The sequence below is a fragment of the Eptesicus fuscus genome, chromosome 3 (genome assembly GCF_027574615.1).
Source record: "Eptesicus fuscus isolate TK198812 chromosome 3, DD_ASM_mEF_20220401, whole genome shotgun sequence".
Lineage (NCBI taxonomy): Eukaryota > Metazoa > Chordata > Mammalia > Chiroptera > Vespertilionidae > Eptesicus > Eptesicus fuscus.
This window is the reverse complement of record NC_072475.1, coordinates 60,021,041-60,045,394: the sequence shown is the minus strand read 5'-3', so window position 1 is coordinate 60,045,394 and position 24,354 is coordinate 60,021,041. Positions and strand designations below refer to the sequence as shown.

The following is a 24,354-nucleotide window of genomic DNA, read 5'->3' as shown; positions in this document are numbered from 1 at the left end:
CCTCTCTGTGAAAAATCAATAAAATATATTTTTAAAAAAACAAAACAAAACAAAACAAAAAAAAACTAGAAATAGAACTCCCATTTGACCCAGTCATCCCACTTCTAGGAATATATCCCAAGAAACTAGAAACACCAATCAGAAAGGATATATACACCCCTATGTTCATAGCAGCACAATTTATAATAGCTAAGATTTGGAAACACCCTAAATGCCCATCAGCAGATGAGTGGATTAAAAAACTGTGGCACATCTACACAATGGATTACTACGCTGCTATAAAAAAAGAAATTCTTACCATTTGCAGCAGCATGGATGGAACTAGAGAGCATTATGCTAAGTGAAATAAGCCAGGCAATGAAAGAAAAGTACCACATGATCTCACTCATTTATGGATAATAAAGAACATTATAACACGATGAATAAAAAGATAGATACAGAGGCAGTGAAGCATCGAACAGACTGTCAAATTACAACAGGAAGGCTGGGGAGTGTTGGGGAAGGGGGGAAAGAGATAAACCGAAGGACTTGTATGCTTGCATATAAGCACAACCAATGGACACAAGACACTGAGTGTGGGGTGGGGAGTGGGGGGGGGAGGATGAAGACATGTGCCAGGGGGTAGGGGAGGCTGGGGGAAGGTTAATGGGGGAAAAAAAGAGATATATGTACTACTATTTGTAATACTTTTAACAATAAAATAAAATAAAAAAACACACAATTATTAAAAATAAAATTTAAAAACAAAAAAAATCTTTACTATTGAGAATATTACAGATATTTCTCTCCCTCCCCCCCTTTTCCCCCATCCACCCAGTTCCATCCCTGCCCCAGGTCTTCGCCACCCTATTGTCTGTGTCCATAGGTAATGCATATATACATACTAGAGGCCCTGTGCACGAATTCGTGCATGGGTGGGGTCCAGCCGGCCTGCCCTGATCGGAACCAATTGGGCCTGGCTAGCTGGGGGAAGGGGCCGTGGGCAGTTGACCAGCTGGCCCCACCCCCTGGTCAAATTCCGGTTGAGGGGACAATTTGCATAAAAGCCTAGGTAGTGTCATGCCCTCGTGTAACACTGTCACAAGATGGCTGCGCGCAAAGCGAAGGCAGGGCCCGTTAGCCGCTCTGCGCAGTGAGGCCTGGGAGTCCCGCAGCTATGTGCGGCATGGAAGAGGCCAGTCCCGGCGGAGGAGGCAGGTCGCTGCAGGGGAGGGCTGTCGTGGGTGATCAGGCTGGCAGGGGAGCAGTTAGGCGTCGATCAGGCCGGCAGGAGAGCAGTTAGGGGGTGATCAGGCTGGCAGGCAGAAGCGATTAGGGGCAATTGGGCAGGTAGGCGATCCGTTAGGAGCCAGGGGTCCCGGATTGTGAGAGGGAGTCCCAGATTGGAGAGGGTGCAGGCCGGGACACCCCGCTCCCATGCAGGCATTTCGTGCACCAGGCCTCTAGTATAGGATAAGATCTTGGTTTAATCTCTTCCCATCCCTCCCACTCCCCTTCCCTCTGAGAATCATCAGTCTGTTCCATTTCCATGCCTCTGATTCTATTTTATTCACCAATTTATTCTGTTTAATAGATTATTCATTTTGATTTTTAGATTCAATTGTTGACAGATTGTATTTATTGCCTTTTTATTGTTCGGTTTTTTTTATCTTTTCTTTTTCTTCCTTTTCTTAAAAAATACCCTTCAACATTTCATGTAATACTCGTTTGGTGGTGATGAAATCCTTTAGCTTTTTTTGGTCTGTGAAGCTCTTTATCTGACCTTCAATTCTAAATGACAGCTTTGCTGGGTAATCTTGGTTGTAGGTCCTTACTATTCATCACTTTGAATATTTTTTTGCCAATTTATTCTGGCCTGTATAGTTTCTGTTGAGAAATCAGCCGACAGTAATATGGGCACTTCCTTATAGCTAACCAACTGTTTTCCTCTTGCTGCTTTTAAGATTCTTTGTCTTTAGCCCTTGGCATTTTAATTATGATGTGTCTTGGTGTGGTCCTCTTTGGGTTGCTCTTGTTTGGGGCTCTCTGCACTTCCTGAACTTGTAAGTCTATTTCTTTCAATGGGTAGGGGACATTTTCTGTCATTATTTCTTAATAGGTTTTCAATATCTTGCTCTCTCTCCTCCTTCCGGCACCCACATAGTATGAATGTTGGTACAACTGAAGTTGTCCCAGAGGTTCCTTACACTATCTTCATATTTTTGGATTATTTTTTCTTTTTGCTCTTCTGGTAGGGTGTTTTGTTTTTTTGGTTTCCTTATATTTCAAATAGTTGATTTGATTCTCAGAGTCCTCTACTCTACTGTTGAATCCCTGTAAGTTATTCTTTATTTCAGTTAGTGTATGCTTAATTTCTGACTGGTCCTTTTCCATGTCTTTGACATTCTCAGTAAGATCCTTGAAAGTCTCACTAAATCCCTTGAAGGTCTCATGAAAATCCCTGCGTAACCTTATAACCGTGGTTTTCAACTCTGTATCCAGTAGTTTGCTTTCTTCCATTTCTATCATTTGTGTTTGTTTCTATATACTGGGTAGAGCTGCTGCGTCTCCTAGAGTTGGTAGAGTGGTCTTGTGTAGTAGGTGTCCTATAGGGCCCAGTGGCTCAGCTTCCTCAGTCATCTGAGTTAGGCACTCTAGGTGTGCCCCTGTGTGGGCTGTGTGCAGTCTTGTTATAGATGAAACTTAACTGCTGTTGATGTCACTGGGAGGAATTGACCTCCAGGCCAACTGGCTGTGAGGACCAGTTGCAACTATAGTGGGAGAGTTGCTGTGCAGGAAACACCCCTATGGAGTAGGACTTGCTTCAGTGGGGTTTTGGTGCTCACTGAGTCTGCCCCTTGAGTGTGTCACTTGTGGATGTGTAGAGCTGTAATCTGGTGTGGTCTGAAGCTGTCCACCAGGTGCAATGGCTGTAGGGGCTCCAGGGAGGTGCAAAGTCAGCCACTGCCTGGGGCCACTTGGCAGTGGCTAGAGAGATCTGCAGATTCCTCCTATTTGTATCGGGTCTGGAAGTGCCCAAGTGAGGCCCAGCTGTGAAGCAAGGCAGGTTGGTGCTGGTCTCAAGTCTTGAGCCTTTTATTGATAGATTTGAGGTATGCTGATACCGGCTACAGTTTGTTTGAGAGACTAGCAAAGTCTGAAGCCTGAGCCAGGACAGGCCATTCATATGGAAAAGCTGCTGCAAACACCTTGGGTAGGGCTGCAAATTGGATGAGGAGAGGTCTCAGGGAATCACCAGGGCAGAGAAAACAGTGTGCTCCAGGTTGATGGGGACTCAGTCAGCCCTGGGACAGGGGAGGTCTTGGCAAAGGAACAATGACCCCTGCATGTACCTCCATTTGGTAGAAAGCTGCCCCAGAGTTCCTGCCCTGATGCCAGACAATCCAGTTCCTCCCCATATGTGTCTGGTTCCTCCAACACCTCCTGGCGCTGGAGCTCAGAGGAAACGAGTCTGAGTAAGTTTGTGCCTGGCCCTTTAAGAGGGACACATAGGTCTATGGCAGCCTCTGTGTCTCTCAGCCACAATGCCCGCTGGTTTTTACAGCCCGAAGTTACAGGGACTTCTCTTCCCAGTTCTAGGACCCTAGGTGGAGGGGCCTGGTGTGGGGCTGGGAACCCTTGCTCTTCAGGGCAGCCTCTGCAGGGATTATCTCCCTCTGGATTAAAAAAAATAGCCCACATGGGTGCTGGACCAGCCTGTTCCTCACCTCCACCCCTCCTAGCAGTCTCAACGTGCTTTCTTCTTTACTTCTGTAGTTGTAGGACTTCCATTAAGCCAGCTTTCAGGCGGTTCTAAATGGTGGTTATTCTGTACTGTAGTTGTAATTGTGATGTGGTGGTGGGAGGTGGCGAGTACCAGTGTTTACCTACCCTGCCATCTTGGTTCTCAAAATATCACTTTCTTAAACTCCACTGATTATGCCATATAATGAAACCAGAGTCATTGTGAGTTGTGCAGGATATAGACATAAGATTATGAGGCTATAATTAAAAGTATTAAAAAAAAAAGGAAAAAGGAAATTCCAGGCTTACTCATGTTTAAGTATATTTGCAATACCAAACATACAAGTTTATTATTTTTGTCTATTAGAGATTGGTTCACATGGTTGAAATGTAAATGGTGGGAAAATACTATTAATATGCATAAGTACTGCTACAGCAAGGCCTCAATTGCAGAAACTATTGTTGTTACGCAATTGCTTTGGGTATAAATATTGTATGTATCTAACAGGGAGCCATAATTGCTTTCAGGTCTCAATTGTAAACTAAAAGCTTTATATAAAGTAGTACAATTTTGTATAACTGTGCATCAGTGATTCAATAAATTTAAAATTCCATATAAGGCTTGCATTATTGAAAAAAAAAAGCTATTATGGACTTCTGCTTCCAGTCATTGTGAAGTAACTGATATTAGAAATTCCCTCCACGTGTAAACAAATAGAGAACTGATGAACAAAATACTCTTTAAAGAAAAAGGAAAATATGATTCAAAAACAAGAGGAAAAAAGAAATCTATCAACAGACACAGATCCAAAAATGACAAAGGTGACAGAATTAGAAAATAAAAACTTTGAAACAGTGTTAATGAGACATATAAGATAAAAAAGTACCAAATAAGTAATTGTGCAGTTGAAAAATACTATATGTGACATGCAAACTTCACTGGAAACCCAACAACAGATAAGCACCACAGAAGAAAAACAATTAGTGAACTTAAATACCACACCAAATCATCATCAACCAATAAATGTCACCAATAAAGGGACAATATTTCCCCAAACAAAAAGAGACACATTATATACAATAAAACTGGCAGCCGACTTCTCATCAGAAATAATGCAAACCAAAAGAAACTGATGCCTTTCTAAAGAAAATCTGGAAATTAAGAAATCCTACATCCATGAAAATTTCCTTCAAACGACATTATTAGGCAAAGAAAAGCTAAGAGAGTTTGTCACCAGAAGATTTATACTAAAAGAAAATACTTCAGGATGAAAGAAAAGTATTCCAAATGAACATTCATATCTATACAAACTAATGAAGACCACCAAAAATGGTAAATGTGGCTAAATGTGTGACATTTCCCGCTTGCTTTTAAATTTCTTAGAAGAAAGTGTTTAAAGTACTGTTGTAAAGGTGTAGAAGTCAAATCTGACAACAGTAGCACAAAGGACAGGAAGAGAAAACAGAAATCTATTGTTGTAAGGTTCTTACTCTATATGTGAAATGATATATTATTTGTAGACTATGACAAAGTAAAGATGCAAAGTTTCAATCCTAGAACAACCTCTAATACATCCAAGGAGGTATAGATTTAAAAGGCCAATAAGGGGGAGTGGGGATACTCATATCCATAAAGTGACAGTAAAAGAGGAAATAAAAAAAGGAATAAAAAGGAAAATGTCAAGGTGGAATATTTAAACCCAACCATACTGATAATTATCTTACCTTATAATAGACAAATATGCAAATTGACCGCACCTTCGCTACGCCCAAGCCACGCCCACCAACCAAGCCACGCCCATCAACCACGCCCACCAGGAAGCCGTTGAGGGACGCTGGGGTGCGGCGGAGCCCAAGGCCCGGAACCTTGGGAGCCAGCCGGGTGCCTGCTCCGATCGCAGGGACCCGGCTGGCGTGCGGCGGAGCCCAAGGCCCGGAAAGCCGCCCGGGGCTTTCCGGGCCTTGGGCGCCAGCCGGGTGCCTGCTCCGATCTCAGGAGCGAGCCGACCTGGGGGTTTGGCTTGCTCCTGCGATTGGGTCGCAGGGACCCGGCTCGGGTGCGGCGGAGCCCAAGGCCCGGAGCGCCGCCCGGGGCTTTCCCGGCCTTGGGCGCCAGCCCGGTGCCTGCTCAGATCCCGCCCAGGGCCAAGCCGGGACCCTGAAAGAAGGTAGAAGGCGGTGGCCACAGCCAAGGCCTGGGTCCCCGGTGCTGGCAGAAAACTGGTGCAGGCAGCCAGGTGAATGAAGGTCTGTTGCACGAATCTTCGTGCAAACGGGCTACTAGTACTGAATATAAATGGTATAAATGCTCTAATTAAAAGGTAGATATTGACAGACTCAATTAAAAAAAAAAGACCTAAGTATATACAGCCACAGGAAATTAACTCTAAATATAAAGACTCATAGGATACAGAAAGATATACCATACAAATACAAATAAGAAAGATGTAGTACCTACATTAATATCAGAAAGTGTAGACTTCAGGACAAGGGAATTAAACAAAAACAAAGAGGGACATTTCCTAATGATAAAAGTCATTTTAAGATGAAACTTAAAATTATTGTGAATATCATGTGTTGTTGAGAATGTAGAACTCTCACATGTTGTTGGTGGGAGTAAAAAATAGTAAAACTGCATTGGAGAACAATTTATAAGAACGATAATTTCTTATAAAGCTAACATATACTTATATGACCAGCAATTTCAGCCATAGTTCTTTATCAGAGAGAAATATAAACATATGTCTGCAAAAATACTGTAAACAAACATTCATGAAGCTTTACTCATAACATCCAAAAACCAAAAATAAGTCAAATGTCTGTCCACAGGTGAATGGATAAACAGAGTATGGTATCCTATATAATAAAAGCCTAATATGCTAAGTGTCCAGTCATCTGTTCAACCAATCAAAGTGTAATATACTAATGATATGCTAAGGCCACTCAATTGCTCACTATGCTGTGTACTGACTACCAGGGGACAGATGCTCTGACCGGTAGGTTAGCTTGCTGCTGGGGTCCGGCCAATCGGGATTGAGTGAGATGGGCCAGACACACTCTGGAGCCCTCCCCCGCTGGTCAACCTCCTACGTCCCTCCCCGGCCCCGATGGTGCACCTGTGGGGGTCCCTCGGCCTGGCCTACACCCTCTCACAATCTGGGACCTCTTGGAGGATGTCAGAGAGCCGGTTCTGGCCCAATCCCACAGGCCAGGCTGAGGTACCCCACTGGTGCACAAATTTGTGCACCAGGCCTCTCGTATTCATGTAATAGAATACAACTCAGCATAAAATAAAATAGTTGATAAAAGCAACAACATGGATGAAAATCAGTAACACGATCTTGAACCAGATACAAAAGAAACATATTATATGATTCCATTCATATGAAACTCTAGAATAGGAAAAACTAATCTGTACTGACAAAAAGAAGATCAATAGTTACCTGAGACAGAAGATGGGAGACTGACATAATGGGGAATGAAAGAGTGATCAACTATTCTTGTGTACCTGGTACTATCCTTGCAAATCCGTAAGTTCTGGCACAATAGGATATTTGATTACCTAGACTTAATGTAAATATTTTTGGTGTTATGGAAATGGTTTTATTCTTGACCAGGATGGTGGTTATATATATTGGTCAAAACTCATTAAACTATATACTTAAAGCAGCTCCATTTTATTGCATGTAAATGACCTCTCTATGAAATTAATTTAAAAAGGAAAATAGACCATTATGTAATCTGTGATGCCTTTTCTAAACTAAATACAACCAGAAGTTTATCCTTCTTGTCTTAAGGCTAGCATTAAAAGTATCAGTCTATCAAACCCTAAAATCAGAATTATTTTATATATAATATATGTAGTCTTTGAGAAAGCAAAGATATGATCTAAGGTGCAAAAGAATGTAAGAATGCAAAGGTAAGACATAATTGAGAGACATTAAAACATTTTTTTCAGCTTCTTAACTCATTCATTTAGTCTAAACATTTAGATCTTCAAGGAGCTCTAGGGCAGAGAGACTTGTACATAAAACAACTACAATGAGCCAAAACCAATACAACAATATAAGCATAGATTATGTGTGAGGTGAAAATGCCACACTGAACTGGAGTGAGGCAGGAATTCAGGAAGGGTTCTGGAAGGAGAGCAAAGAGTTGATTTTATTTAAGGAATCTGGGAAGCAAATGAATTAGAAGCACATTCTGCACACTGAAATGAAGTGGAAAACAGCATGATTTGGGTAACTGTAACAGCTGAGTTGTTAATTCAGAAAATAAGGACTGGATCAATAGATAGATAGCAAACTTAAAAGACTGAAAAGGATTATAAAGAACAAAGATTCTGAATGCCATCAATACCACAAACATAAGACATTTAAACAGACTACCCTATTTCTACTTTTGAGTATACCTTCTGGTTTTATAATTAGTTTAAGAGATAGAAAACTAATTTTTAAAAAACTTTTAAACTGTAGCTCAGTTGATTGGAGCATCATCCCATACACCAAAAGGTCTTGTTTCATTCTCACCGCCCCTTCCTCCCTCGCTAAAAAATAAAATCAATAAACATCCTTGAACAGAGATTTAAAACAAAACAAGTTATTTCTGGATTTCCTAAAAAACTGAGTTCCTTTATGACTTACAGGAAATAAAACTTCACAAATGTTTTATGTACTTTTCTGTAAGTATGATATCTCACACAATTAAAGGGAAGAGGAGATGTTAAAATCATCACACCATTGGGAAGAATATTTATTCTCAATCATCTATAATAAAATAAGACCTTCCTATTTATTGAAAAAAAAAACGAAAAAGAAAAAAAAACACCTATTTATTGAAAAAAAAGAAAAAGAAAAAAAACACTATCCCGAATCATTGTGGAGGAGAGGTGCTGAAAAAAAAACCAGAGAATCAGAGATCAGCCTATACATCCTTTTGGGGGTGCTGTTCACCCCTTGTGATTAAATTAATATCTTCATTTGTACACAGTCCTACCCACACCTGTTTTAACATTTTTTTCATTCATTTAGTTACAACTTATCAAGATACTAAATAATATCAAATTGGGAATTATGATTTATTTCTTCAAGGAAAGAAAACAAAGCCAAGAATCTGACAAAAGCTATGAAATAAACACAAGTATTTCTCTAGCAGCCTTGTTTTTCAATAGGTCAACACCAGAGGTCGCCAAACTTCAGTAATTCAGTTTTATACAGCTTTTAAAACTTAACCTTTAACCTAGGGTTCCTGGATGAGCTTCAGAAAGCCCAAGGATCACCTCACATCTTATGCAAAATTCAGGCATGTATCATTTTTCAGGAGGAGAATCCATGTTATGAATAGATTTTCAAAGTGGCCCATGATTGAAAAGCTATTAAAAGTTGCTTTCTCTAGTCAGTAATAAACATAGAAAATTTTAAATAATATAAGAATGAAGCAATCAAATATTTTGTTTATATATTACATATGATATACACTGAGTGGCCAGATTATTATGATCTCTGAATGCATAATAATCTGGCCACTCAGTGTATATCCTATATAATAAAAGGCTAATTCATGCACCGGGCCTCTAATATATATATATATGTATACACACACACACACACACACACACACACACACTGAGTGGCCAGATTATTATGCGTTCAGAGATCATAATAATCTGGCCACTCAGTGTACATTACAAGTAAAAATTAGTACCACTATGTGTAATGGTGTGTACATACACATTCTGGGGAGTGAAAAGATAGAAAAAAGTTTAATATGTTGTCCTTGCAATTTGTTAATAACACAAGAGCTCTATAATATGACAGCAGAAGAAATGTCACCAGGTAACATATAATTAAACTCCAAACGCATGTATAACGTCATTGATCTATCAAAAAACTTAGGAAAAATGTATTTTATACTTATTAAACTCTGATTTAATTAATATCTTTAATCTCTCTGAGACTATTTGATAATAAAAATGTTAAGCTGGAAAAGGAGAGTATAGGCACACAGGTGCTGAACAAACCATAATATAGAGATAAGGTAACTGAAAATCTAAAAGTGTTTGCTAAAAAATAGGGTGAAAATAAGGTTGAGCTGTACTTAAAAGCAAAGATCCACCATAATAATCTTGACTATTTTAGATGAAACACAAAGATATGTCAAACTGATTTGTACCGGGGTTGGCAAAAGTAGGTTTATAGTTATTTGTATTATTATCTATTTGTATTATAACTATAAACCTATTTTTGCCAACCCCCTGTATATTCATGACAATAAGATTTAGGGGCTGTTTCCTTTAGTTTGTGGTCACTTTTAAAAAACACTAACATTTAAGAAATCTTAATGGGTTCTGGATAATCATTTGCAATCATTTTGATGATAGTGAACACTAACTTTAATCCCAATTAAATGATACAGTCTGCAAAAAGAACTCCATTATACTAATTAGTAGATTGTCTTACAAAAAAATTGTACTTAGTTATTACTATACTAGAGGCCCGGTGCACGAAATTCGTGCACGGAGGGGGGTTGTCCCTCAGCCCAGCCTGTACCCTCTCCAATCTGGGACCCCTCAAGGGATGTCCGACTGCCCGTTTAGGCCCGATCCCTGGGCCTAAACGGGCAGTCGGACATCCCTCTCACAATCCAGGACTGCTGGCTCCCAACTGCTTGCCTGCCTGCCTTCCTGATTGCCCCTAACCGCTTCTGCCTGCCAGCCTGATCACCCCCTAACCACTCTGCTGCCAGCCTGTTTGCCCCCAGCTTCTCTCCTCTGCCGGCCTGGTCACCCCTAACTGCCCTCTCCTGCAGGGTTGATCACCTCCAACTGCCCTCCCTTGCAGGCTTGGTCCCTCTCAACTGCCCTCCCTTGCAGGCCAGGTGCCTCCCAACTGCCCTCTCCTGCTGGCCATCTTGTGGTGGCCATCTTGTGTACACATAGGGGCAGGATCTTTGACCACATGGGGGCAGCTATATTGTGTGTTGCAGTGATGATCAATCTGCATAGTACTCTTTTATTAGATAGGATAGAGGCCTGGTACAGGGGTGGGGGCCAGCTGGTTTGCCCTGAAGGGTGTCCCTGATCAGGGTGGGGCTCCCTTGGGGCGTGGGGTGGCCTGAGCGAGGGGCCTGTGGTGGTTTGCAGGCTGGCCACGCCCCCTGGCAACGAAAGCAGAGGCCCTGGTATCTGGAATTTATTTTCCTTCTACAATTGAAACTTTGTAGCCTGGAGCAGAGCCAAGCCTGGGCCTCCCTCTGAGGCCCGAAGCCATTTGTGTTGGGGTTATAATTGAAACTTTGTAGCCTTAAGAGGGTGGGCCCGGCCAGGGTGTGTGGAAAGCTTTGCTTCCCTGTTGCCGGCGACAACCCTGGCCTGCTCTCTCAAGCTCCACTCTGCTGCCATTTGTTTGAATTTGTTTACCTTCTATAATTGAAACTTTGTAGCTTGAGTGGAGGCTTAGGCCTGCAACGGCTGGCAGAAAGCTTGGCTTCCTCTGTTACCTAGGAAACCTTGCTCTCTGTGGCTGTAGCCATCTTGGTTTGGGTTAATTTGCATACTCGCTCTGATTGGATGATGGGCGTGGTTTGTGGGCGTGGCTTATGGGTGTGTCGGAGGTATGGTCAATTTGCATATTTGTCTATTATTAGATTAGATTTTTAATTTTTATCAATAAAAAAATCTGTGGAAACTTATTTTCTCTCATTATAGCTCTCTATGATTTGCATTTTAGCCCCAAAGCCTGAAATATTTTACCTAGCCCTTTAAAGAAAAAGTTTGCAACCCCTGCATTAGAATATTAATCTGGATAATGAGGAATAAGGAAACAAAAAGATCAAAATATTTGAATTTCGATTTGAGTATAATATGGGAATTCAGAAGGAAATACAAGTGTTGAACAAAGGTAAGAGGTAGTTATCCAAAAAAAGAGTGCAAATATCTTAGTGGTCTCAGGTACATACTATAAGAAATTACATGGACAGCAAAGAAGATTCTTGAATATACACTGATCTTTTCAACCACACTTGCATAAAATGGTATCTAACAAAATCACCTTATCCAAAGTGACATTTTTATAGAATGAAGTACAAGGATTTCAAAGTAATTTAATCACCATCCTGTGTACAACTGGTAAAAGCTACCAAGGAGTTATGGCTCAATACAATAAAACTGAATTCAGATGTGCAGACACAGAAAGTAGCCATCAGATGACTAGAAGAGTTCAAGAAAACACTGAAAAACCATCTGTTAGGAATGTAACTAAGAAAGTTCTGGCATTGGATGGAGTACTGGACTATGACCTCTAAGGAGATTTTCAATTTTTCACTTCTAAGAAACATTTAGAAAATTCTATATAATAAAAGCCTAATATGCTAAGAGTCCGGTCGTCCGCTCAACCAATCAAAGTATAATATGCTAATGATATGCTAAGGCTGCTCAACCACTTGCTATGATGTGCACTGAGCACCAGGGGGCAGACAGTCGACCGGTCGACCAGTTGCTATGACATGCACTGACCACGAGGGGGCAGACGCTCCAACCGGTAGGTTAGCTTGCTGCTGGGGTCTGGCTGATCGGGCGTGAGCCAGACAGGCCAGACATGCCCTGGAGCCCTCCCATGATCCCTCCCTAGCTGGCTAACCTCCTGCATCCCTCACCAGCCCCGATCATGCACCGGTAGAGGCCCCTCGCAATCTGTGACCCCTCAGGGGATGTCAGAGAGCCAGTTTTGGCCTGATCCCGCAGGCCAGGCTGAGGGACCCCATGGTACATGAATTCATGCACCGGGCCTCTAGTCAATAATAAAGTCCAAAAGACAGTAGGAGTTGCTGCTTTTGTCAAACCATAACCTTAGAATGAACCAATCAAGTGATCTCAATACATACATTTTAGATTTTTAAAAAAGAGGGGTTGGAAATTCTTTAAGAGCTCAAATATTAACCTTTGCACTCGGATGTCGAGTGTGACTCGACACGGTTAGCAGTAGAATAAAGGAATCGAAAAAAGCAAGCAAGTGCAAAGGGTTAAAAGCTTTTTAAAATTACATTTAAAAACTCAATTATAATCTCACCCCTACTGTTCTTAAGATAAACATTAATCCAAGTTATAATATTTTGAATCTAGTGTTGTTAATGAAAGTGTTGATAGACCTAATAAATAAAATTATATTAAACCTATGATCAAAATTCTGCTTTCATCTGTGTACTCATAAATGTAGATATTCAGTCTTCTGCTTTATGAATATTTATATACTGAACAGATACAAGCATCTCCTATGTATTCAGCAAAGTACCAGGAAGAGAGAGTACATGGTTAGGAAAAACAAACATAGCTTCTACTTTTATTCACTTTATATAGTGATCACTTCCTTCATTTAGAGATCTTCTAGTTTTTAAGTACTTTAAATAACAGATATATCCCTTCTATGCATTAGATATCCAAAATGGCTTTTCCAGGATTATACAACAGAAGAATAACTCAGTTAGAGCCCAAAAGGCTGTGTTCTTATACTTCCTCGATAGCAGAACTTGCTATGTGATCTTGAATCACCTTCTCCATTTTTTTAAGTGTTCCATGGGTGTGTGTGTGTGTGTGTGTGTGTGTGTGTGTGTGTGTGTGTGTGTGTGTATGTGTTATGCATTCTTAGAATATAGTAGCAAAATTCCATCCAATTCAAAATTCCAATTCAACCTCCTCACCTTGATTATTTCCACCAATTGATCCACACCACTGTCCCCTGGAAATATTGGTTGTCCTAGCAACAGTTCAGCCAGCACACAGCCTGCAGACCATACATCTGAAGAGAAAAACAAAACAAAGGCTTATTAATACTGTGTAGCTTAAGTTGAGCTGTAAAGTATTTGTATAAATTTTCTAATTTTACTTTGATCACAGAAAAATATCACAAGCAAAAGACTGTACAATCTAGAATAAAGGAAAAAAGTCATCAAACTGTTCCTTTTCTTTATGTTTCCTGTTTTAAATATTTTTTTATTGTTTAAAGTATTACATGTAGTAGTACATATATCTCATTTTTTCCCCCCCTTGGCCTTCCCCCAGCCTCCCCTACCCCCTGGCACATGCCCTCATCCCACCCCCCAGCGGTGTCTTGTGTCCATTTGTTGTGCTTGTATGCATGCATACAAGTCCTTTGGTTGATCTCTTTCCCCGCCCTCGCCAACACTCCCCTGCTTTCCCACTGTAACTTGACAGTCTGTTCGGTGCTTTACTGCCTCTGTATCTATCTTTTTGTTTATCAGGTTATAATGTTCTTTATTTTCCATAAGTGAGTGAGATCATGTGGTATTTTTCTTTCATTGTCTGGCTTATTTCACTTAACATAATGCTCTCCAGGTCCATCCATGCTGCTGCAAATGGTAAGAATTCCTTCTTTTTTATACTAGCATAGTATTCCATTGTGTAGATGTACCACAGTTTTCTAATCCACTCATCTGCTGATGGACATTTGGGCTGTTTCCAAATCTTAGCTATGATGAATTGTGCTGCTATGAACATAGCGGTGCATATATCCTTTCTGATTGGTGTTTCTAGTTTCTTGGGATATATTCCTAGAAGTGAGATTACTGGGTCAAATGGGAGTTCCATTTTTAGTTTTTTGAGGAAAGTCCATACTGTTCTCCACAGTGGCTACACCAGTCTGCATTCCCACCAGCAGTGCACGAGGGTTCGTTTTTCTCCGCATCCTCTCCAGCACTTGTCGTTTGTTGATGATTGCCATTCTGACAGGTGTGAAATGGTACCGCATTGTCGTTTTTATTTGCATCTCTCGGATAATTAGTGCCTTTGAGCATGTTTTCATATGTCTCTTGGCCTTCCTTCTGTCTTCTTTCGAAAAGGTTCTATTTAGGTCTGTTGCCCATTTTTTTTATTGGATCATTTATCTTCCTTTTATTAAGTTGTATAAGTTCCCTGTAGATGTTGGAGATTAAATCTTTATCAGTGATAACATTTGCAAATATGTTGTCCCATATAGTCTTGTTGATGGTTTCTTTTGCTGTGCAGAAGCTTTTTATTTTGATGTAGTCCCATTTGTTTATTTTCTCTTTAGTTTCCATTGCCCTAGGAGCAGTATCAGTGAAGAAATTGCTTTGGCATATGTCTGAGATTTCTCTGCCAGTGGATTCCTCTAGTATTTTTATGGTTTCCTATCTTAAGTTTAAGTCCTTTATCCATTTTGTTTATTTTTGTGTATGGTGTAAGTTGGTGGTCTAGTTTCATTTTTTTGCATGTAACTGTCCAATTTTCCCAACACCATTTATTGAAGAGACTGTCTTGATTCCATTATATGTTCATGCCTCCTTTGTCAAATATTAATTGAGCATAGTGGTTTGGGTCGATATCTGGATTCTCTATTCTATTCCATTGGTCTATATGTCTGTTCTTGTGCCAGTACCAGGCTGTTTTGAGAACTGTGGCTTTGTAATACAGCTTGAAATCTGGTATTGAGATCCCACCTACTTTATTCTTCTTTCTCAGGATTGCTATGGCTATTCGGGGTCTTTTTTTATTCCAGATGAATTTTTGGAGAGTTCTTTCTAGGTCTGTGAAATATGCCGTTCGTATTTTAATGGGGAGTGCATTGAATCTATAGATTGCTTTAGGTAGTATGGACATTTTAATGATGTTGATTCTACCAATCCATGAACATGGTATGTTCTTTCATCTGTTTACGTCTTTCTCTATCTCTTTTATCAGTGTCCTGTAGTTTTCCGCGTATAGGTCTTTTACCGCCTTAGTTAAGTTTATTCCTAGGTATCTTAATTTTTTTGGTGCAATGATAAATGGGATTGCTTTTTTAGTCTCTCTTTTTGTAAGTTCACTACTGGTGTATAGAAATGCCATAGATTTCTTGGCGTTAATTTTGTATCCTGCTACATTGCTGAATTCATTTATTAAGTCTATTAATTTTTGATGGAGTCTTTCGGGTTTTTTATGTACAATATCATGTCATCTGCAAATAAGGACAGCTTTACTTCTTCTTTTCCAATATGGATGCCTTTTATTTCTTCTTCTTGTCTAACTGCAATGGCTAATACTTCCAGTACTATGTCAAACAGGAATGGTGAGAGTGTGCATCCCTGTCTTGTTCCTGTTCTTAGGGGAAATGGTTTTAGTTTTTGCCCATTGAGTATGATGTTGGCTGTGGGTTTATCATATAAGGCTTTTATTATGTTGAGGTATGATCCTTCTATTCCCACCTTGTTGAGAGTTTTTATCAAGAAAGGGTGTTGGATTTTGTCAAATGCTTTTTCTGCATCAATAGATATGATTATGTGGTTTTTATCTCTCAGTTTGTTTATGTGATGTATCACGTTTATTGATTTGCAGATATTGTACCATCCTTGCATCCCTGGGATAAATCTTATTTGATCGTGGTGTATGATCTTTCTGATGTACTGCGGGATCCGATTTGCTAGAATTTTGTTGAGGATTGTGGCATCTATGTTCATGAGGGATATTGGCCTGTAATTCTCTTTCATTGTGTTGTCTTTATCTGGTTTTGGTATTAGGGTGATGCTGGCTTCATAGAAGGAGCTTGGAGGTATTTCTTCCTCTTGAATTTTTTGGAATAGTCTGAAGAGGATAGGTTTTAGTTTTTCCTTCAACGTTTAGTAAAACTCCTCTGTGAAGCCGTCTGGCCCCGGGGTTTTGTTTGCCGAAAGCTTTTTGATGACTGCTTCAAGTTCTTCCATAGTTATTGGCCTACTGACCTGTTTAGAATCTTCCTGATTGAGTTTTGGAAGGTTGTATTTTTCTAGGAATATGTCCGTTTCCTCCAGCTTGTCTAGTTTGTTGGAATAAAGTTGTTCGTAGTATTTTTTAACAATCCTTTGTATTTCTGTGGGGTCTGTTGTTATTTCACCTCTTTCATTTCAGATTTTGTTTATTTGGGTCCTCTCTCTTTGCTTCTTGGTGAGCCTGGCTAGAGGTTCATCAATCTTGTTTATCCTTTCAAAGAACCAGCTCTTGGTTTTGTTGATCTTTTGTATTGTTTCTTTGGTATCTATGTCGTTTATCTTCGCTCTGATCTTTATTATTTCCTTCATTCTGCTTACACTGGGCTTTTCTTGTTGCCCTCTTTTAACTCTGAGTTGTAGGGTTAGGTAATTTATTACCATTGTTTCTTGTTTTTTTGCAGTAGGCTTGTAGAGCTATGAACTTCCCTCTCAAGACTGCTTTCGCTGTGTCCCATAGATTTTGGATTGTTGTGTTTTCATTGTCGTTTGTTGCCATGATGTTTTTTATTTCTTCTTTGATCTCTCTGGTAACCCAGTCATTGTTTAATAGCATGCTGTTTAGTCTCCATGTGTTTGATTTTTTTTGGATTGTTTTTATATTAGTTGATTTCCAGTTTTATGCTACTGTGATCTGAGAAGATGCTTGATATGATTTCTATCTTCTTGAATTTGAAGAGACTTTGCCTATGACCCAATATATGGTCTATCTTTGAAAACGACCCATGTGCGCTTGAGAAGAATGTATATTCTGTAGCTTTGGGGTGAAATGTTCTGAAGATGTCAATTAATTCCATCTGGTCTAGTGAGTCAGTTAGGATTGATGTTTCTTTGCTGATTTTTTGTTTAGAGGATTTGTCCAATGGTGATAGTGGGGTATTAAAGTCTCCTACTATGACTGTATTGCTTTCAATCTCTCCCTTGATATCCTCCAGGAGTTTTTTTATGTATTTGGGTGCTCCTGTATTGGGTGCATATATGTTTACCAAAGTTATTTCTTCTTGTTGGATTGCTCCCTTTAGTATTATGAAGTGGCCTGCCTTATCTCTTTTTATATCCTTCACTTTGAGATCCAATTTGTCAGATATAAGTATTGCTACCCCAGCTTTTTTTTCATTTCCATTCGCCTGAAAAACCTTTTTCCATCCCTTCACCCTCAGTCTGTGTGCGTCTTTTTTTCTGAGGTGGGTTTCTTGTAGACAGCAGATATATGGGTCGTGTTTTCTTATCCAGTCCATTACCCTATGTCTTTTGATTGGGGCATTTAATCCATTTACATTTAAAGTTTTTATTGATAGGTTCTTATTTGTCGCCATTTTTATTCTTTATCCCTGTGTTTCTTCTTTGCTTCCTATTTCTTTTTTTTTTTACAGCAGATCCTTTAGCATTTCTTGCATTGCTGGTTTGGTGGTAATAAACTCCCTTAGTCCTTTTTTGTCTATGAAGCTCCTGATTTCACCCTCAATTTTGATTGATAGCCTTTCTGGGTAAAGTATTCTTGGATGCAGACCCTTCCTTAGCATGGCTTTGTATATTTCATTCCATTCCCTTCTGGCCTGATGTGTTTCTGTTGAGAAATCAGTCGCTAGTCTGATGGGGGATCCTTTCTGTCTCTCTCTGGCCGCTTTTAAGATACTTACTTTGTCGTTGGTGTTTGCTGATTTAATTATACTGTGCCTTGGCATCGGTCTTTTGTGGTTCATTTTGCTTGGGACTCTGTGAGCTTCTTGGATTTGTGTGGGTTTTTTCTTCCCTATATCAGGGAAGTTTTCTGTCATTATTTCTTCAAACAGGTTTTCTATTCCTTGCTCAGTTTCCTCTCCTTCTGGCACCCCTATTATGCAGATGGTGTTTTGTTTCGTGTTGTCCCCAAGTTCCCTTAGGCTCTCCTCCTGCTTTTTAATTTTTTTTTCTAGAAGCTGCTCTACTTGGGTATTTTTTCCCACCTTGTCTCCTAGCTCACTGATGCGGTCCTCTGCTTCTTCTAGTCTACTCTTGATGTTTTCTATTGACTTCTTTACAGCAGCAATGTCATTTTTCATTTCTTCTTGGTTCTTCTTCATTTCCTCTTGGTTCTTACACATATTGTCGAATTTGTCTTCCATTCTTTTCAGCCACCTTATGATCATTTCTCTGAATTCTTTCTCTGACAGGCTGCTTGCCTCCATTTCTTTTACTTCCTTTTCTGGTGATGCCTGCTTTTCTTTCATATGCGGGCTGTTTCTTTGTCTCCCCATGGTCTCTCTTCTCCAGGTGTCTGGTTATGTAGTTCTCTCCTTAATCTAGAAAGCTTCCTTTTAACAGGTAACAGAGTCCTCTAGTTGGTCAGGGACATGATGGTTCCGATCATGCAGTTATGGCCTCTCCCAGACTCAATCTGTCACCCTCCACAATTTTTCTGCTGGAGCCTGCTACCTTGAGTGAGTCCCTAATGTCTGCCTCTAAAAAGAGTCCAAACTATTCTTAATGCGTTTTAAAAATTAAGTGTTAAACTTACTAATGGGGAAATCAAGAACAATCATAATATTCCCCCAAAAGGTAAAGTCTATTTGTCATCAAATATCAGGTGTCCGAATCTTCAACAACCAAGACAGGGAATTACAGTATCAAAACATAGGGCATGATTAGCTACTTATCATACTTAAAAATAAGGCAAAGTGACACAATCTCTGCATATTAGCAGGTGCTTACAGAGTAGCAACAACCTAGGGTTCAATATCCTATACACAGAGTTTTAAGCCAATGCAAATTCTGAGAAAAAATTTTAGGACTTTAAATGGTTGATGTTTATGTTGCCAGAAATATTGATAGAAAAAAAGTCCTTAAATATATTACCATTTTAAAATGTAAAGACAGCAGAATATACTTTATTTCACAAATAACAAAATAATTCATTTTTAAGTCAAAGTGGAAACCTCAATCCCTGAGGAAAACTGTTAAAAATTTAATTAATAAATTAAAACATAATTTAAAGCATACATTCTGGCTTACCCAAAAGAGTCCTGGTTTAAATCTATTGCCCTGGAATAATTACTAACAGCATATACTTTCTCTTTAAAAGTATTTCCAAATGGGAAGAGAAATTATATGGCCACTCTACATATAGCCCACCATTAAGTCTTCCTTCAAGGTTAAGCTAATTTTCAGTTTCTGGATGCCTGTGATTGCTGGGTTTTGTATAAACCAACAATCAAGTGCTTTAGACAGATGAACATAATCATTGCTGGGCTTTCCCATCTACCAACAGGGAGGAAGAATAATGAAATGGCACAGGACAACAAATAATTTAAGAGTGGTAAGATGCACTATGAAGAGAGAATTGAAAATCCCTACTCCAGTGACTACTTTTTACTAACCTAGAAAAATGATATTAAATTCATTTAAGAAATTCAAATTGATTTTGTCCAGTTCCAAGTAATGACAACAAAGATACCTATTTTGTAACCACAGACCAAAAAAAAGGGCCTCCTTGATATATTAGGTAATTGTTAAGTAAAGGAAATATGAATCTGCTAGGAAATGTTTACTCAAAGCCTATAGTAATACTAACTCTTAAAATCAAGTGGGAAAATGTATCTCCTTATTAATGTAAATGATTTATTTTTATCTAGGTTTAAAAATATCCCTTTACGTAGCTAATTAGATGATAGGTAATATGCATTAACTCCTTTCCTCTTTAATACAGAATAATTCACCTCAGAAGACAAGTCTAGAAAAATTGCAGGGAAATAATTACACTTTCATAAAACAAAAACAAAAATGGGAAACACTTTCTTAGGCATGATTCCAGGTACAAATATGGGAGACAAGGAGTAAAATATTAAGGGATACTATTGCTAAAAAGAAAAAGGAATACTATTGCTTAGTGATTGTCACAGAAGATTAAATCAAAACATTCAGGTGGCAATTATACTAGTGGTCTTCAATACATGTTAACTCAGGCAAATTACCAAAATCAAGATATTTATCATTCACTTTTTGGCAGACACCAAAATCTCTTCTGTTTTTATTACTTCAGAGGACAAATGGATGATATTCTCCAAAAGAATAAAACAGAACCAAACAAAAGGCACAAAAACGTAAAGTGCTTTGGCACACTGAATTTTCTGGTTATTTGGAGTTTAAGCCAAAACAGTATTCTATTTCATACTTTAATTCATGCTAAAAGCAATCTTTCAAGGCTATCTAGTTTAACAAACTTACTTCACAGATAAGGAAGTTAAGTAACTTGTCCAAGGTAAAGCTACTGAGTAGTAGAACTAGGCTTGGATCCCAATTTTGATGTCACTATCACCACAGAATACCTGTTTCTTCACAGGTCTGTAAACTCAATTCCTTATCTTAAAGAAGCCATTTGTTTTCATTCTACCATTTCTTAGTAAGACAATATAATCAGAGCCATCAGTCTTAGCTCTGGTTATATACAAATATGACAATAAGCTAGTCAGAACCAGCTACTCTTTCACTTTAAACATAGTTTAAAATATTTCTAAAATGTACTTGTATTAGTACACTTCTAAATAACTTTGTTTTTGTCTGTTTACAAGTATTCCAGAGTGTTAAGAGGCAAGTGTCCTAAGTATAAAAAGGGAGTCCAAATATAGGCTTGTTAGGGTTTAAAAGGCCTCAGGCTTAAGTCAGTGGCATATGGAGAGTCCCAAGCCTAGAAAGCCTGAAGTTAGAATCTGGCTTTAGCCATGCAAAGGAGGCTCATGGAATACAGGTACTCCAAACATCCAGAGAATTGGTTTCTAATAGAGAAAACAGACTACACTGTCCTTTTTTTGTCTGAGAAGATTCCAAAGAACTACTGGGCACATGGACATTTATAGAAGTAATGCACTTAAGAGGGTCAAAGTTTTATATAAACATGCCTTCATGTGTCAGAAGATATAGTCATAACTTTCTGAAAAAAGCAAATTGCATTTACTTAGGCACATCTCATCCCAGTACCTGGTATGCAGATGATTGGTGTATACTTGAATAAAATATAAAGCAGCTGGAAAATACAATGACATCTCCAAAAATAAAGTGCTGAAATTTGGTCTCTGGGAGTCAAGTTAGCAAATACCACAAAAAGAATAGTACTTTACACTTCTATAGTCCTTATTAAATCTTCATAACCACTCAAAAATGTAGGCAGAACTGTCAGGAATCTCCACGTTATAGCTTAGCTAAGTAGTAATAGTAATAAATCTGGAACTCAAATCTAGTTCTACTACAACCAAAATATCCTTTTCACTATTTCTCATGTGCTCCTTAACATGTCATATAACATAGCCGTGATGAAACTTTGAACATTACATATCACACAAAAACACAATTATACTCTATCCTTGAGTGTCACAGGTCTCAAGTATGGTCTACTGAGCCCTGTCATGGTGGGTAAAACTGCTGCTCCCTTGTCATTTTGCTCTTTGGCATTATAAAATTGGTGGTGTATTTCTGTTTAGTGGTCATTGTTCATATCAGAGAATTTCTACTTGTATCAAAAGACAAAACTTGTCCAAGTTCTAGGTTTTTCCTAGATTTCTGTTACTGAAGTTTGGGTTTTGTTTGTTGTTTGTTTGCTTGGTACTTGTAAGCTTTTGTTTCTGTTTCTGACTAAGGAATTCTCTTCTGAAACAATATATAACAATAAAATAATTTTGACCTCCACTTGCACATAGCCTAAGGTTGCACCTTCTTCCTTAGCTTCCTATTCATGCCCACATGATCATACTCTCCATGTTCACTCCTATTAATGGGCAAAAATGGGATAGAAGAGAAGTCAGTAAAGATTGGAGGAAACTATCTCTATTCAATTCAACTGTCTCTATTCAATTCTTTCTGTCACTAAAAAATCTTTCATGAAGACTTCTACAGACTTAGTGGGTTTAGCCAAACTACTAAAGAAAAAGTCAGAGCCTTAGCTGGGTTGGCTCAATGGATAGTGCATCGGCCTGTGTACTTAGGGGTCCCAGGTTCGATTCTGGTCAAGGGCACATGCCCAGGTTGCAGGCTCGATCCCCAGTAGGAGGCGTGCAGGAGGCAGTCGATCAATGATTTTCTCTCTCATCATTGATGATTCTATCTCTCCCTTTCCCTTTCTCTCTGAAATCAATAAAAATATATTTAAAAAAAAAGGTCAGAGTTATTTTATAAATATCTAAATTAAAATTAAATAACTAATTGAGACAGCATATAGTAGGATGTCAACAATATGGTCATTCCATTACTTTCATCATAAATAATGAATGCAAATTCTCCAACTGTTGATCAAGCTCAGAAGTACTTCAGGGGAATTTAACCCTTTGCACTCGCTTGCTTTTTTCTCGATTCCTTTATTCTAATGCTAACCGTGTCGAGTCACACTCGACATCCGAGTGCAAAAGGTTAAAAGAAAAAAAAGGAAAGAAAATCATGAAATCATGCAACCATAAATAACTTGATTATTTATTTGAAAAATCCAAGAAACCTAAAAGTTGATAGTAAATATATTTAAAATTTTAAATACTATACACATTTTTGCATATGTTAAGAAAAAACAGATTTTAGGGTGTACCCAAGTTTATATTTAAGTGAAAGTATAGATTACTAATACTAAATTGCTGAAAACAAGATTCAATTAATAGTTACAAGTCATTTACATTCAGACTTGGTACTTACCTATACTAGAGGTATAATCAGTGGCTCCAAAGATCAACTCTGGTGCCCTATAGTACCGAGAACAGATATACGAAACATTGGGTTCTCCTCGGACCAGCTGCTTTGCACTAACAAAAATAAAAAGCAGAAAAATTTAAAATAATCTAAACCTTAAAACTGCTATCATGCACAAAACTAAATGTTTATATTTAAGATTCATGTAATTCCAATCATGTCATACATGAAAAAGAAAATATGAACCATAACTATTACAGACAAAAGAAACATAATTTTAGCAATATATTAATTTTAAAAATAATAGTAATTTTTAAAGACTACATTTGTCAACTGTCACCTAAGGAAAAAGAGATAAAAAGTCCCAGAAGGATAAATGCTTAATTTCTTCTGATCCTCTGGTTCCCTAAATTCCACCTCTGAAATACAAAGAAAGAGTTGAAAAGAAGTATCCATCCCCACCAAAAAGCATAGCAACAGATTATCTATACTAATAATAAGAGAAATATGCAAATTATCCATTACAGAGTCAAGTCATGACCAGATCAGGAGGCTGTGTCCCCACCCTCTGCTCAGGCAGCTGCAAGGCCTGGGGTAGATAGGATATGATAGGAGGGGATAAGAAAGGAGAGGGAGAGGAGGCAGGCTTGCATGCAGACAGGCCGAGAGGAGAAACAGAAATACAGAAAGGGAACAAGAAAAAGATGCAGGAATGGAAAAGGGAAGGATACGCAGGGCTGCACGCAGGAGGGGGTGGCGACCGCAGGGAGGGGGGGGAGGGGTGGGTAGCAGATGCGCCTAGCGAGGAGCGGGGCAGGAGCCCCGCCCAGATGCGGGAGGAGAGTGGCGGCCCCTGGCGTGGGCCATTGGCAGGGAGGTGCCCACGGGTCCGGGACGGAGTGGTGGATGGTCTGAGGCCTTCTGGGCAGAGGTGTTCCTGCTTCGCAACGGCATCAGCAGTGCCCAGGCTGTGTCCTGGGCAGGGAATGGAAGCAGGATGGCAGCGGGGAGGCCAGGGAAGGGGGAGTGGTGAACACCTGGCTGGGGTTGAGCCCTGGGCTGGGGGTTAACGACCCCTCCCCCACACCCCCGCCGCTGAACAGAAGCTTTAAGAAGGGAGGGAGGGAGGGAGAGAACTTTATAAAGGAGTCAGTAGAGAGCAGAGTTAAAGAAGGAAAGAGGATGTATGAGTGAACTGTAGGAGTTATAATGAAAACCAAGTATAGTTGTGTTCTGAGG

General features: G+C 39.3%; 1 protein-coding gene across 6 annotated transcripts in view; it reads right to left on the bottom strand.

Annotated features, from left to right (window-relative positions):
- GSK3B (glycogen synthase kinase 3 beta) overlaps positions 1–24,354 on the bottom strand; it is a 181,349-nt gene that overhangs the window by 40,137 nt on the left and 116,858 nt on the right. For all 6 annotated transcript variants that reach the window (XR_008555580.1, XM_028153352.2, XM_028153347.2 and 3 more), the window contains 2 exons: positions 23,122–23,228; positions 13,417–13,514 (listed from right to left, as the gene is read on the bottom strand). Coding sequence is in view for 5 of the 6 variants with exons in the window: in XM_028153352.2 (XP_028009153.1) it covers positions 13,417–13,514; positions 23,122–23,228 (205 nt within the window). In the remaining variant the exon portion in view is untranslated. The remainder of the gene's footprint in view (positions 1–13,416; positions 13,515–23,121; positions 23,229–24,354) is intronic.